General features: G+C 63.5%; 4 protein-coding genes across 4 annotated transcripts; 3 read left to right on the top strand and 1 right to left on the bottom strand.

Annotated features, from left to right (window-relative positions):
• Positions 1–1,214: 1,214 nt before the first annotated feature.
• On the top strand, positions 1,215–2,742 carry MNEG_2218 (hypothetical protein; the record flags this gene model as incomplete). Its single annotated transcript, XM_014049312.1, has 4 exons — positions 1,215–1,534; positions 1,816–1,874; positions 2,118–2,260; positions 2,644–2,742. The coding sequence occupies 4 exons, from the start codon at positions 1,215–1,217 to the stop codon at positions 2,740–2,742; spliced, it is 621 nt and encodes a 206-aa protein (XP_013904766.1).
• A 1,283-nt stretch (positions 2,743–4,025) lies between these two features.
• MNEG_2217 (hypothetical protein) lies at positions 4,026–4,349 on the bottom strand (the record flags this gene model as incomplete). The annotated part of the gene is made up of 1 exon (XM_014049311.1): positions 4,026–4,349. The coding sequence occupies one exon, from the start codon at positions 4,347–4,349 to the stop codon at positions 4,026–4,028; it is 324 nt and encodes a 107-aa protein (XP_013904765.1).
• Positions 4,350–7,487: 3,138 nt separating this feature from the next.
• MNEG_2216 (dihydroflavonol-4-reductase) lies at positions 7,488–9,709 on the top strand (the record flags this gene model as incomplete). The annotated part of the gene is made up of 7 exons (XM_014049310.1): positions 7,488–7,516; positions 7,815–7,876; positions 8,166–8,271; positions 8,496–8,588; positions 8,817–8,933; positions 9,226–9,315; positions 9,538–9,709. The coding sequence occupies 7 exons, from the start codon at positions 7,488–7,490 to the stop codon at positions 9,707–9,709; spliced, it is 669 nt and encodes a 222-aa protein (XP_013904764.1).
• A 1,021-nt stretch (positions 9,710–10,730) lies between these two features.
• MNEG_2215 (Uncharacterized protein) lies at positions 10,731–14,376 on the top strand (the record flags this gene model as incomplete). Its single annotated transcript, XM_014049309.1, has 5 exons — positions 10,731–10,750; positions 11,891–11,951; positions 12,138–12,272; positions 12,812–13,199; positions 13,400–14,376. The coding sequence occupies 5 exons, from the start codon at positions 10,731–10,733 to the stop codon at positions 14,374–14,376; spliced, it is 1,581 nt and encodes a 526-aa protein (XP_013904763.1).
• Positions 14,377–14,698: the final 322 nt, after the last annotated feature.

The raw sequence follows: 14,698 nt of genomic DNA, 5'->3' as shown, positions 1-14,698 counted from the left end.
GGCGGTGGGTGTGCGGAGGCATGGAGATCGCGCGGGGGAAGGGGCCGCGCGAGGCCGGCGCGATGAGGGAGCAGCGCGGCACGCGGAGGGGTGCGGGAAATGCGTGGGCGCACCGCGCGTGCGTGCGCGCGCAAGTGCACACCTCCTCATCGCCTGCGCCGGCGCGGACAGCGATGCTGCGGCGGCGAGCCCACGCGCCGCGGCTGGCGGCCGTGGCGGCAAACGCCCGGTGCCGGCCGACGGGGCCGCTGCTCGCCATGTGACGGCTGCGGGGTGGGTGTCCAGAGGGCATGTGATGAGCGCGCTAGACAACCCGCACGAAATGATGAGGACGGTGGCTATCTGCAGTATTGGCTTGTCGGGCCCGCAGCACGGCCGCGCTGAGCTGTGCATGGCGGTCGACGACAAAAGCGCAGCACGGTGGCGCAGCACCCAACGGCCCTGGGTGTCACCTGCTGGCGTGTTGCATGGTGCCAAGCTGGTGGTCGTTGATGTTGAAGACCACGTCAAGCGTAGCGCTTCGCCGAGCGCGGTGCCCTTGGCTATATCGGAGCGCTCGGTATGGTTCGAGATGCTGGCTGGCACCGACGATCTCTTGATAGCACAGCTATACAAGGGCTATATGGATGCCAGGAACGTCTTAGAATACCTCATTTGGCCTCCGTGGCCCTGTTCAGCTAAAGCCAGGATCCAAGGCGGGTTGAATTCCGCTGGCCACGCGCACTTTTTGTGCGTGATTTGCCTCCTCAAACTAGCACGACATGATCATGATATCGTTTCCTATCAGTACGCAATCATGAAGCAGCTCAGCAGCAGATCACGGGCACCACAACTCGAGAGATGCAGGGCGCCATGCCTCTCATCGCGCGTGGCGGTTAGCGTGAGAGCTCAGCAAAATTCAGGCCCAGAAGCGCCCGCAGCGGGCAAAAAAGAACGGGAGCTTGGTGCGCGACGATGCTGCGCATGCTGCCTGGGGCCTGGTGCCACTTGCGCTGCAGTGCAGACAGCGCGTTCGGGCGCCAGTGACTGCGGGCGTTTGGCACGGCGGCAGGATGGTGCACCGTTGTTTTGAAGTGGCGTGTGCATGCCCATTGCTGAGGCGGCGCGCCCCAACATGTTTGGTCCGTTGAGCGCCACATGCAGACAAAGCGGCGCATCGCTGTGCTGTGGACCCTCCGTCCACCACCCGCTCTCGTGCGGCTTTCTAACAACGCATGCCGGCCTTCTACACCCCCACAGGCTTGGGCCTCAAGGCAGCGTGGAAGGGTGCGGAGCTGTTTGGCGACGCCGCGGCCGCCCTCAGCGGCAAGGGCGCCGCCAAGGCCGCAGCGGCCTCCCCGGCCCGCGCGCGCAGCGTCGAGGAGACCGTCGCGTCGATCAGGGCTGACTATGACCGCGACTACTTCATCAGCGGCGACGCGGAGATGGCCGCGTACGCGGACAACTGCGAATTCAGCGACGACTTTGCCGCTTTCGGGGGGGCGGGCGCGACGCAGCGGTTCAAGAAGAACGTGGCCAACCTTGGCGGCCTCCTGTGGGTGGCTGGGGTTCAGGGTGTAGGGGATTCAAAAGTGCGCCCAGCAGACTGTGGCGGCGCGCGCGGGCCGAGCTTGCGTGGACAGTTCGAGTGGCGAGCGCACTGCGCTGCACGCAGCGGGGGGCAGAGCGGATGACATGAATCGAGGACTGCAGCTTCTTCAGAGTGCAGCTGTACCATGCACCCTCCACGCTCACACACATTTATGTAGACACACAAACTCACACTCACTCACTCAATTCCTTGTACACATACTCCATACGCATGATTGACACCAGCTCTGACGTGAAGATCGACGTCGACTCTGACTGGGCGGTAGTGGACAACAGGCTCACCAGTGAGTGGGGCTGGCGGTGGCCCGGGGTTGCGCATGCAGGAGCATGCGGATATGATTGTGTGTTGAGTGTGGTGGTGGGCATATGGTGGACGTATCGGTAGCGGCTGCTGCAACTCCTTTTTGCAAATATCCTGCCTGATGATACTGTGAAGCTCCACCTTGCCGGCCAAGTCGGCGGTTTGCCCCACTACCCCGGCCACAGTCACCCACACTCTCTCTTGCACTCTTTCCATGCATGAGCAGCCAACTGGCGGTTTCAGGGCGTGGTCAAGGGCCTGCCCTGGCGCCCGCTGCTGGCGGCCGCGGGCAGCACGACGCACGTGATTGACCCGGCCAGCGGCCTGGTGGTGGAGCACCAGGAGAGGTGGAAGGCGGACCCTGCGCAGGTGTGTGTGTGGGTGGGCGGGTGGTGTTGTGTGGGTTGCGCGTGTGTGTCTGTGAGCGTTTGGGGAGGGGACAGAGAGGCGCCCCCTGCTCAACAGGAAGAAGAGGCGCTGGGATGGTGGAGGGGCTGGGGGAGGGTGGGGCAGCAGTCCAGGCCCGTCTGGGCATGAGGGGAATGCCAGGACGGCCCGGGGGGGGGGGGGCTGCCTCAGGGGGCTGGCAGCTGCTCCTCCTGCGGGGCGGCATTGCCTGGGGCGCGCGGCAGCTGGCGCGTTGGCACGTGCGGGCGCCGCCATGTGGCGGTGTCCGCTTTTCAGGGCCATGGCCGCGCACCCCTTGGTTGTGGTCCTGCGACAGCCCATCCTGCAACCTCGGTGGCCCGCAGGTGGTGGCGCGCCTGCTGCGGCCGGCGCGCACGCCCCCCGGGACCGCGTGGGAGACCTTCATGCTCTCCCTTTCGGCAGGGGACGTGTCGGGCATGTGAGGCGCTTGATTGGCTGCTCCGTGTTTGTCGATGCTGCGCCAGGCACACACTAGGTCCACAGAGTGCGGGGGAACAGAGGGGCCCGGCAGGGTGGCCAAGGGCATTTTCATGTGCGATTGCTTGCGGCGAGGTGTTTGACAGCATGGCGTCACAATGGCGTCCACCCTCTGCTTTGCCCGCAGGTGGTTTGTGCTGTCTCCGCGCACCATCCCCCTGACCGCGCTCGTTTCCTTGGGGGCTGTCGTGTCGCGGCTCGCCACCGGCAGCTGGCAGTACTTGCCAGGCGGCGCCGGCGGCGCGTTTGAGGTTGTCTGCGGGGTGTTGCTGCCGGCTGCACTGGTGACGGAGGTGATCAAGATCGCAGGCGGCATGCAGGTGAGGAGAGGAGGGGCTGCAGGGGGAGCGTGGGTTGCACCTGTGCTGCGATCGTTGGGTGCGTGCATGTGAGGGGGAGGATGGCGAATGGGGTGTGTTGTGCCTGGCGCTTGGGAACCTGGCAAGTTTTGCAAGGGGGACCGTCGCTGCGGCTACACACAAGGGGTTTGCACTGCTGAGCTGCTAATGGGTCCACGATGCTCATGCATATTCTATCAAAGAATGATTTCATTCCTGCGTCCCCTAACCCATGCACACCCTCCTCTCAATCCCTGCGTTCTCGCCCGACCACTGGCCGAGTAGGGAGGCGAGACAGGCACGGGTGGGCGCTTTTAGTGCGACGCTGCTGAAATTCATTTGCAGGTCAGCGCCAATGTTGAGTGTGTCGAGTGTGTCACCAGTTTTGTTCTTGGCGGTCTTCACGTTGCAAGGCCTGGTTGATGATGAGCGCACTTGCTTTGATCGTCGCGCTTGTGGTGCTTCCATGCAGGCCGGCACATTGCGCTGACTGCTGGTACGTCATGCAGAGAAATGAGCTCGCAACCCACATCCCAGCCCACTTTCCCCATCATGTGGCTCATGCTGCTGCCCTGCCTGACTCTGCTGCGGACCTCTGCCGCCTGTAACGAGTCGACCTACAGCAATGATACGCATCGAGCAATGATACGCATCGGGCCTGCAGACTGCATCATTTCGATCCGTGTAGCATTACAGCAGTGCGTGTGTAAAACATGGTCCTGGAAATTCATGGAACGATACCTCTCTCATCAAAATGCCAAATAGGGCGCACACACAACTCTCAAAACGTCTGCGAACGAAGCAGCGGCACGTGGCGCGCCGATGCGCACCATATCACTGGCGGCGCGTTGCGTCCCACTCTGCCGTTCAAAACTGTCGGAGGCACCTATTCAAAGCTCGAAGCCCAAGCCATTGCCGACGGTGAGGCCGATGAGCTCCAGGAAGCCTCGGTGCGCGATTGCCTCCACCAGCAGCGTGCCCATAAAGCCAATCATCGCCGCCCTGCCGTTAATCTTCTCAGCCCAGTTGACGAAGCCAAACTTGGGCTCGGGGGCCACGGGCGTGCGACGAGGAGCGCTGACACCGCTAGGCAGCTGCACCGCGCGCACTGTCACGGCCCTCCGAGGGGCCCGAGGGACCAGGGTCGGCCGCGCGCTGCTGCTAAGAGTACTGCTGCTGCTGCTGCGCATCGAGAGCCGCTGCTGGACCTGCATCGTGGCTGCGATTGTGTGGAGGGAGATCGGATGAGCGACAAACGATGCGGGACAACGTGTGTGATAGATAGGGTATTTGCAAAGTTTAAGAGTGGCGGAATGGTATGGCAAAAAGGCTCATTGGCGCGTGGGACACTTGGTGCGCGTGGGCGCGCCGTGAAATGCACCGCTCACCACACAAGCGCCCTGCAGCACTTGCCATGCTGGTAAGCCAACCCATATGCCAAGCCCCACAATTGCCTTCAACTGAATAGCACGTTGGTTCATGGCACCTCCATTGGTCGGACTGCTGCGTTGGCGGTGGGTCAACCAGGTGGAGTGGGGTCAACGCGCACGATCGTGTACATTCTCACGCAGCTTGCAGGGCCATCAAACACCTCCTACACCTGTGCCTGTGAAGAACAGTGGGTCATCCGTCAATATTATGTAGACGCGCGTGGTATCAGAGCTCATAACCTGAGCTTGATTGCTACCTTTCGGTTCCAGGATGATCCACCTTATGTTTCTGTGTGGAGCGAGTATGGGTGCCATGGAACTGAAGATAATTGAGTGTGTGGGTTTGTGCATCTGCTCAAACATGTGTGCTCTAGTGTCAAGTAGATGATGCAGTAGGCCGGGCCGGATGCCCATCAACTGCTCGACCTCTTGCAAATAATTTGTGCTGGACGCAGAAGCCTGGGGATACTGCCCTAGTTTCAGCACATAGTCAGTGAACGGCAAACAGTTACAGACGCTCTCAATCCATAATGCAGTTCCTGATGAGCAGGAGGCCTGCTGCTCACACCCGAATCAGTTGAGCACGCAGTGGCGCTGTCAGAGCCAGCTGCAGGTGCGCAGACGTACTTGAGACGGCACATTAACCAGCTATTTTATGATACTTCGCAATAGCAGACATCCACGCATTCTCCTGTCTTGTCGGTCTTGCTTTCGGGATTCGTCCATGTACAGGAGAATGTGGCACATCAATGAACAGCAGACCGCCCAGCACATTGGAACACAGGACAAATTGGATTCCGCGGGGCGACGCCACTGCCGCGGCCGCCGCCGCCCACGTGGGTGGTGTACGAACTGCGCTGCACGCCTGAGGCCAAGTCTTACGTTGGCGTCGCAAAACAGCCCCTCGCGCGCCGCGTAGCGCAGCACGCTGCAAATGCACGGGCAGCCAAGCCCACCAATGCCCGCCTGGCTGCCGCGATGCATGCCCATCCGCTTCCCGCGTGCTGGACAGTCACGTGCTTGGCAACCTTTCCCTCCGGGGCGGCTGCCGCCGCCTCCGAGGAGGCTGCGATCGCGCAGCGCGAAAGCCGCAAGCCCTCCAAGGGGTACAATGTGTTGACAGGGGCACCCGCACGCAGCGCTTTGTTCCATGTATGGGCTCGCAAGGGCAAGTTTGCGAAGCGCCGTGTCCCCAACTGATGCAAGTTGTGGGAGTGGGATCAACCAGCATGTTTATATTACGTACTCTCAAGACTCGTGCCGCTCAGCCAGCCGCCTGCTGCCTTGCACTCAGCATCCCAACATTACCACCACACAAGTAATGTGATCAGGCTCGCAGGCACATGACTGTAACAGTATGCGAAGTGCGGCAAAGTGCCGCGCATCAATGAACAGCAGACCGCCCAGCACATTGGGGGAAGGAACCGCCCCATGTCAGGGTGGTGGCAGATGACCCTCAGGCAGGCGCACGCCTCGTGAATCACCTCCGCCAGCAAGCCCCCGCCGTCGCCGCCCAGCCTGAAGCGCAGCACGCGCCGCGCCAGCGCAACCATGGCGGCCGGCACCTGATAATCATTCGTGCGGAGGGGTACGATTGCTCAGGGTGAGGCAAACCTGAACACCAGATGCAAGTCCTCGGGCAGGCCGGCAGAATCATTGATTGGTGGCCCGGATGGTGGACCTGAGGCGGCAGCGTGATGCGCTCACCGGCGACCCGCAACCCCGCAATCTTCCTTCACCGCGTGCGTGGCGGACAGGCGGGTGCGCTTGAACGTGGGCAGGCTCGCCGCGACAGCCACACACACCTGCGCTCCGCACGCCTCAACCACGCCCGCGTCTGTCCCCGCCGCGCCCGCCAGCGCCGCCGCGATGTCGCGCGCCGCGGCCAGCGGCGTGTTGACGCGGCCGAGCGCGTCCACCAAGGAGGATACTACGCAAGCCGGGGACTGCTGCATGTGCGCGACGCCGTCGGCCGACGTCGCAAACGCCTGCAGGCGCGTAGTGCACAAGCCCAGGCAAGGAGGGGTTGCAGCTGGATGCCATGACTTCTGTTGGGGACGAGGGTTACCCTGCCTGGCAGTTTCCCGTGCAAGCTCGCCCCGCGGACCTCCTGTGGCAGAACGTCCCGATGTTTTGTCACAAGTCAACTGGCGCTCTCCACGAGCAGAGTGCCTTCCAAACTCTCAAGAGTGCTCCCCTCCTGCACAGCCGCTCATGCCTGCATGCGACGACAAGGGATTACACAAGACAGCGCCAGGTGGCATGCACTGCCCTCACCCCGCTGCGCGCGTTGCCGTGGGTCCCAACGGCGCGCCAGGGGCGCGCGGCGGTGAGGGCTCATGGCATGTCCCAGGCGCCGCAGGATTCTACTGCGGCCTCACCGTCGCCGCCCCCCGTCAACAAGGGGCTCCGAGTGCCGCTGACAGCCCTGGAGGCGTCAGCGCACGTCGCTCGTGTGTGCGTCACCGGTGCTGGCGGCTATGTCGCCTCGGCAGTCGTGCAGAGGCTCCTTGCCTCAGGCCATACAGGTGAAGCCCCGGGCTGGCAGCTGCCTACATCGCATGCACTCATTTGAGTCCGGTTGCGCAGCCCTTGATGCAGGCGCGAGTGCGTCTGCATCATCTAGCACCCTGACATGCTCGTGCTGCAACCCCTTTCATATGACGGCGCTTATGACCACCAAATGGCCTCTTGTTTGCAACTCATTCAATGGCTGCCGCCCAGCCAATCTGTCTGCGCACGCCCGCCCCTCTCCCCCCCCCCCTAACCCCAGTCCATGCGGCGGTGCGGTCGCGCGCAAGGGCGGCGCACCTGCTGGCGCTGCCGGGGGCAGGGGAGCGGCTGCTGATGTTTGAGGGGTGCGACCTTACGAGGCCAGGCAGCTTCGACGCGGCTGTGGCTGGCTGTGATTACGTGATTCACATGGCCAGCCCCTTCAAGCTCGGCGTCAGGTGAATATGTGGAGGTCTCGATGGCTTGGCCGCCACAGCAGCGAGCCCCATTTTACTTCTGTCACGTTACTCAACGGGCGCACGGGTGTCAGGGTGCTGGATGCCCAGGGTGATGTCATCATTCGACAAGTGCGTTTGACATTTTGAGTGCCTTGTGATTGCAACCAAAACATCACCAAATTCGCGGCTGCCAGTAGCACCCAAGCAAACTGCCTGTCGTTCTGGCGACACAGCGGGCTGCATCACCGAAGATGGCAAGCTGCTGCGTTGCTACTGCTCAAACCGCGCCTGCCCGCAGCCAGGGTGATGCAAAGAAGGCCCTGTTACGGCCGGCTGTGGACGGCACACGGAACGTCCTGGGTGGGTAGGACGGCAGAATGGCCAGTGCCTGCCTGAGGCGGGTATTGCTGGTCATCAGCTCAGCAGCTTGTTATGGGGGAGGGGCTTTGCAGGTTTCAAGGCCATGGGAAATGAGGAATGAGCCGGGGATAAATCAAACATGGATGCTGCTCAGTCAATCGTCTCATGATTCCTGCATGGCAAACTTCTAAAGGAGCATTCACAGGGACCTGCTCTAGCCCTCGGCGTGCTGTTCTCGCAGTGACCGTTGCGTGACCCATCCGCGCGCGCACCCCGTTGTTGCCCGCAGGATCCGTCGCTCGCACGCCCAGTGTGCAGCGGGTGGTGCTGACATCATCTATTGCAGCCATCCTGGCCTTCCCACAGGCGGGGCGCGTCTACAGCGAGGATGACTGGTGGGCAAGGGATTCATTCTGGGCAAAAGGCCTGACGAGGGGCGCCTGGTGCAACAATTGGTGGGCGCATGCTGATTCCACAATCGCGGTGAATCATCGAGCTGTAATACAGCCGCTTTCCTTACAGCCACAAACGAACCCAACCTTTCTCAGCTGCTGCAGTGCATCTGCTGGGCAGTGCGGTGAACCCCAGTGATCCCCTCGGACCGTCAACCTGCTCCCAGGAACGACCAGTCCAGTGAGGCGCTGTTCCCCTATGAGCTGTCCAAGACGCTGGCAGAGCGAGCAGCTTGGGACTCGGCGCGCTCCCGGAGCAGGTCTGCTGTAAGCTCCGGCGGCCTGCAACGATTTTGTGCACGACACAGGGGCGGGATCCTGGCATGCCCTGCTGTCCCAGCGCCTCATCTTGCTGCTGGCCACACAGCTGCCCCTCCCCGCTCATGCTTGCTTGACCTGAGCATCCTGCAACACCTTGTCGTTTCCTAGCGACCCCGAACGTACATCTGCTGCGCATACAACCCCGCGCTCCTGGGGGATTGGCGCAGGTGGAGCCTGGTGGCGATCAACCCCGGCCTGGTGATGGGCCCGCCCCTGGGGCCGCAGCCAGAGGGCGAGTCCATCGCCCTCATGCGGCGCATCCTGCGCGGTGACCTCAGAGCAGGGTGAGCGCGGGAGGGCTACTGGGTTTTTAGAGAAGCCACACGCTGTTGTTTGCCGCCGCTGTGTTGCACAATGCCAACACCATTGTGCCTGGGGCACAATGGTGTTGATGGCTCACAGACCCCGACGATTGTGTCTTGCTCACAGTCCCATGTACTCATTTGATCAGTCATCAGGCTCCAGGCACTTCCGCACGTGCTGCCGTGAGTGCAAAGCCAGAGTAGACCGCCGTGCGCAAGCTGGAGTCTTGACGGCCTGGCCCCGGCCTCACACGTGCGCAAAACCCACATGCAGCTACCCCGCCTTCGAGCTCCGCACCGTCGACGTGCGCGATGTGGCCAAGGCCCACTGCGTCGCCATGGTCAAGGAGGACGCACACGGCAGGTGGGATCTTATAGTGTCAGCATGCAGGTGCTGGCGCCGCCTGGGGCCCTCCATTCCATGACAATGATGCGGTGGTCCCGGTGGTGGTAGCCTGCGGCTGGCGGAGACGGTGGTAACACTGGCTGGGTGGCGGGCGTGCACGCATGCATAGTGTACAGAGGAGACTGACATGCACCCACGCCAAGCCCGCGCCCTGCCCCCACTCTCAATCCTCTCAACAAGGTACCTTGTCGCACCCAACACCTTCACTTTCCCACGCGCAGCCGAGGTGCTGCGCGAGGGGCCGCTGGGCGCGCAGCTAGCGTGGCGGCTGCCGGGGCGGCGCCCCGCCCCGCGCTGGCTGCTGAGCCTCCTGGCTGACGTCGCTGGCATAGAGCGCTGCCGCCTCGAGTGAGCTGATGCGACTCTGGAATCCGCACAGAGCATTGGTTCGAAGCTACCTCGGATGCTCGTTCAGTTCCACGCAATGCACAGGGCGGTTTTATTAAGTCCAGAGCAGACCTTGATTGCACAAAGCTACTGGGTCATTGGTTTGAATACACTGCATCAATTGCACGATTAGACCCCAACACATTCTGCTTGTAGCAAATGCTGTTTGCCGGTGACCGCAACCCTCAGTGCGCAACCACGCAAGCCCTGCTGACTCATCCACCCGTGCCGCGCCTGGTGCTCCCTGACGAGTTGCTCCGCAGCACATCCTACGGCGTGTCCCTCCGCGTGGACTGCTCAAAGGCAGAGCGCGAGCTGGGGATGGACTGGCTGCCAGACACCGAGACGTACAATGACATGGCGGCGGCCATGCTGGAGATGGGCCTGGTCGGCGGCCCCTTTGGCCTTGGGCTGGGGCCCAGGAATGGCCACGGCTTGTGGGCTGCGGGGGCAGGCAAGATGGCGCCTGCAGGCGACGGGGGTGTGTCTGCACCAGCCAACGCAGGGGTAGCAGAAAGGACCACGGTGCGATAGAGACGGCCGCGGCGCACACGCAAGGTGCAAGAACTCCCTGCTGGCCGTTGGAGCTGGCAAGCAAGCATGGGGCTGGGCAGCAGCACACGGTGTTGGCGTGTGCAGAGCAAGGATCAAACATCACGAAAGACAGGCCTCCCGTTTTCAGGTGTTTGGTAGCTCGCATGGTTGGCTCGCGTAAGGCTATTAGACCAGCAGCTGCACGCACGTGCACGCGCCCACTGATGTGACAGTTGCACACAGCCAGGTAGTCGGTTGCCTTACAAATCGTGTGCCATTCATGATGAGAGTAACAGAGGCGCGGGGGGTCCTATCACCTGGGTGTTCTGACATTCAGCAGTCTTCAGGGAGCTGCAGCGCAGGGGGCGTGGTGCTGCTGGTTGCCAGGTGAGAGCCCACTGTGACCGCTCGTGTCCAGAATTGCACCACAGTCCGTAAACAAAGCATTCAAAATGTTTGCGATCACGCCAAGGTGAATCAGCAGAGCTTTGAAATATTAATTATGTCGGCAAAACGTCCCTCTCTTGCTGGTGGTGCACCAGCAGTTGTTGACGGGCTGCTGCTGGGTCACAGGCGTACCCCGACAGGCCAGGGCACTGACGGTATGGTATATACAGCCGGTGTCGCAACCACAGCAACTCTCATGTGCAATGCAGCCGTGGGGTTGTGACATGACTGCATCGAGCGGTGCTGCGGGCGACAAACTGCAGCTCTGCAGGTGATTGTCATTGTTGCTGACCTGCTGGTGGAGTGTCAGGCAAGAAATCAGAATGGCAGCCTGCCCTTGACGGATACCTGCAACGTGTCAGGATATAAAATAGCAGAGCTTCCGTGTATAAGAATGCAATAACTCACAGCTGGCGTACCGTATGAGCCACAACGGTGACAGCGCGGACTCCGGACACGGCTGCATGCACTCTTCGAGCCACCCCTCACGCTTGAAAGCGATCGTAACCTCCGGAGCTCTCGTAACAATTTTTGCGGCATGGGCAGCGGCGCGATTGAGCGCGGCGCCGGATAACGGTGGTGCAGCGCCTCCCATCGCTGCTGCTGTCGCTGCATCTCCCCAGCCAGGTGTGCTCCGGCACCTGATGCTGCTGCAGGGTGCTCGCATGGATGCTGACAGGGCCGTGCTGCTCAAGGGAGTCATTGCTTGACCGATACATTGTCGGCAGGGCGGGTCCGGCAGCAGCAGTCCGTCTGCTTGGACACCTGAATACCGTGTCCACTGGCGGCGGTGCGCGCGGGTGTGCTGTCCCGACCCCCTGGCCGGCTCTCTTCCTACCGTGGACGCTGCAGGCGATGTGATGGCTGTTGCTGATTTGCATGGGGATGTGGCCAAGGCCGCAGAGGCCCTGAGGTGCGCGCTGCCCGCTGGCCCCTGCGAGAAGTCCGGTCGCCCTGCCCCCCCTGCTTGATTCATGCTCGCTGTCCCCCTTTGTGGAGCAGAACATCCTATCCCGGCAAGGAGTGTTGAATGGCATGTGTGCAGTGTACACACAGACTGTTTGTGAGTACGGCAGCAGCTCTGCCAGGGCCATGAGCTGCTGTTGCCTGCCCAGACCGCAGCCACCACCACCCCTTCCTGCGGCCATGGTTTTTTCGACCGCAGGCTGCTGGGTGTGGTTGACGCGGGCTTGAAGTGGACCGCGCGCGGCGTGACCCTCGTGCAGGTGGGCTGGCCGCCAGCAGGCCAGTCTCAAGGGGCGCCTTCGCCCCCCACCAGGGCCTCACCTCTGCACGCAACACGCCCCTTGGCTTACCCGTGCACACAACACTCTGAAAATCTGAAACCCGCTGCAATTTCTCAAGAGACTCTGTGCACCCTCTCCCACGCGCCGCGCTCCTGGTAATCAAAGCTCGGCGACACTGTGGACCGCGGCCATGACAGCCTGGGGGTGGTGGAGCTGTTTGAGCGGCTGGCTGGGGAAGCGGTCGCCCATGGCAGCCGTGTGGTGGCCCTGCTGGGCAACCACTGCCTGATGAACCTCCAGGTGGGGGGGTGTTAAGTGCATGCATGTGTGGGTGGGTTCCTTTGTGGGGGAGGTTTTGGGCGAGTTGGATGTGGGACAAACGGGCTGGGGGTGGCAGTGTGTGTGTGTGTTCGCACGCGCGCGCGCATGTGTGTGTGTGTGAGTGTGTGTGTGTGTGTGCGTGCGTGTGTTTGTGTGCACACGCGTGTGCACATTTCTGGGTGAGAGCATGTGTGTGCTGTGTAGTCATGTCATGCCTGGATTGGCTGCAGGTTTGGGGCGTGAGGGGAAGTAAACCTGGTTCATGCGTACGGGCAGGGGCGGTGCCTGGGGAGGCCCTACCTGAGAGCCGAGGACAGAAGGAAAGAGTCCCATGCAGGGGCAAGGCTCCGGCATCTGAGTGTTGAGAGCATGCAGTGGCGTATTTTTGCAACGTCTGCAGGGGGAGGTGGCTGTAGGGCACAGGGAGGGGGCTGGGGCCCGGGCGGTGGGTCTGGCGGGCACCCCGGTTGAGCAGGCTGCACCACCACCGCTTGGCCCCCTCACCCCCCCCCCCCCAGGGTGACCTGCGTTATGTCAGCCCCCTGGAGCTCATGAGGCTCGGGGCAGCAGCGGCCGCAGAGGACGCCCACAGCGACGCGGGCAGCGGAAGTCGCGGGGACGCGCCCGGCGGCGGCTCGATGGATGGCGGTGATGGCGAGCAGCACGCTGCTCAGGCCGCCCCCCGCCACACGAGACCCCACCGCGGGGGCGCGGCGCGCTCGCCGCCGGCCGCCGGCGACCCCGAGGAGTGGCCGCACGCGCGGCGCGCGGCGGCCGCGGCGGCGGGGCTGGATGAGTGGCGGCGGAGGCTGGGGCGCGGGCAGCTGCTGGGGGATGCGCTGAGGGGCAGGGCGCTGGTGGCGGTGGAGGGGGAGGGCGCCTGCAAGAGCCTGTTCGTGCACGGAGGTGGGGGCGGCATTGAGGAAGGATAGGTCAGCCCGCTCCCTGCAAGTATACCTGCCATCACATCGTGGGGTCACTTGAAACCCTCGCGCGCTCTTGGCCTATCCAATTGAGGTGGCCGGCGTTGTGAACTCCGCCTCTTGCCCATCCATGTTGTGTCCCACGCCACGCTTGCTGGGGCCCCGCGGGCTGCGCGCCTGCAGGCCTGCTGCCGCGCAGCTTGAAGGAGCTGCTGCGTGCACTGGACGACTGGGAGGCGGACCAGCGCGAGGAGGGAGGTAGCGGAGGGCAGGAGCGGGCGGGGGCGGCAGCCGGGGCGGAAGCAGGGTCGCAGGGCGCCGCGACGGGGGCGCAGCGGCAGCTGCTGGGGGTGCAGCAGCAGCAGCAGCAGCAGCAGCAGCAGCAGCAGCAGCAGCAGCAGCAGCAGCAGCAGCACCTGCAGCAGGAGGAAGAGGCGGAGGCCCATAAGCAGCAGCCGCAGATGTCAGAGCAGCAGCAGGCACCCTTGCAACAGCAGCAGTCGCACGCAGAGGAGGCCCAGCAGCAGGCAGAGCAGCAGCAACAGGGCCACGAGGAGCAATCAGGTACAACACGACACCTGGCGAACAGCCCACAACAGCAGGCCGGCAGCGGCGAGCCGCAAGAAGCGGCCGCCCCCTCGTGGCACTTGACCCCCGGCCGCTTGCGGCGCCTGAACTCGGCGGTCGGCCAGCTGCTGGGCAGCTGCGTGGCCGGCAGCTGCGCGTTCTCGCAGCCCGGCGCCACCCCTGCAGAGCGGCGGCTGGCGCAGGCCGTGGTCGGTGCAGGGGGCCCGGTCTGGGGCCGCGACCTGGCGCTGGGCCCAGAGGCTCAGGTGTGCGACGCAGTGGACCGCCTCCTCGCGGCCGCAGGCGGCGCGGCGCGCGTCGTCGTCGGGCACACTGTGCAGCGCGGCGGCCGCGCGCGCGCGCGCTGCCGGGGCCGCGTGGTGCTGCTGGACACGGGGATGGCGTCAGAGATGGCGGACGCCCCCGCGGCCGGCTGGATCTGCGCGCACAGCGGCGGCGAGGGCGCCGGCAAGGGCGGCGATGGCGGCGGCGGGGGCGGCGGAGAAGGGGACGGCGCCGAGCAGGCGCGGGAGGGCAGGCCGCGGCCGCGCTCGGCAGTGCTGTATGCGGACGGCCGGGTGCAGGAGGTGTGAGGCCGGCGCACCGCGTTAGCACGGCTCCCCGCGTCGCGACGGGGCCGGGCCTTGGTTGTTGCTGCTCGACCGTCACTGTTTCCCTTGGCTTTGTGTTTGTTGTCGGCCGCTGAGGCGTCGGACGTCGCTGTACAGCTGCGCCCTTCTCATGCGCCGCGGTGTTGCTTGCTTTGACGCGGTGCAAAGCAACGCAGTTTCACGCGAGAACAAGTCATGGGGGGTCTTGCAACCACCTGCCGGTCGGCTGCGTGCCTGCCGCATGAAATCCCACACTACTTGTTCCGAGGCATGGCGGGCGTCGCCGCAGCGAAAGGGGCCAGGG

This window comes from Monoraphidium neglectum, assembly GCF_000611645.1.
Source record: "Monoraphidium neglectum strain SAG 48.87 unplaced genomic scaffold scaffold00243, whole genome shotgun sequence".
In the NCBI taxonomy this organism is placed as follows: Eukaryota; Viridiplantae; Chlorophyta; class Chlorophyceae; order Sphaeropleales; family Selenastraceae; genus Monoraphidium; species Monoraphidium neglectum.
This window is presented reverse-complemented; position numbering and strand designations above follow the sequence as displayed.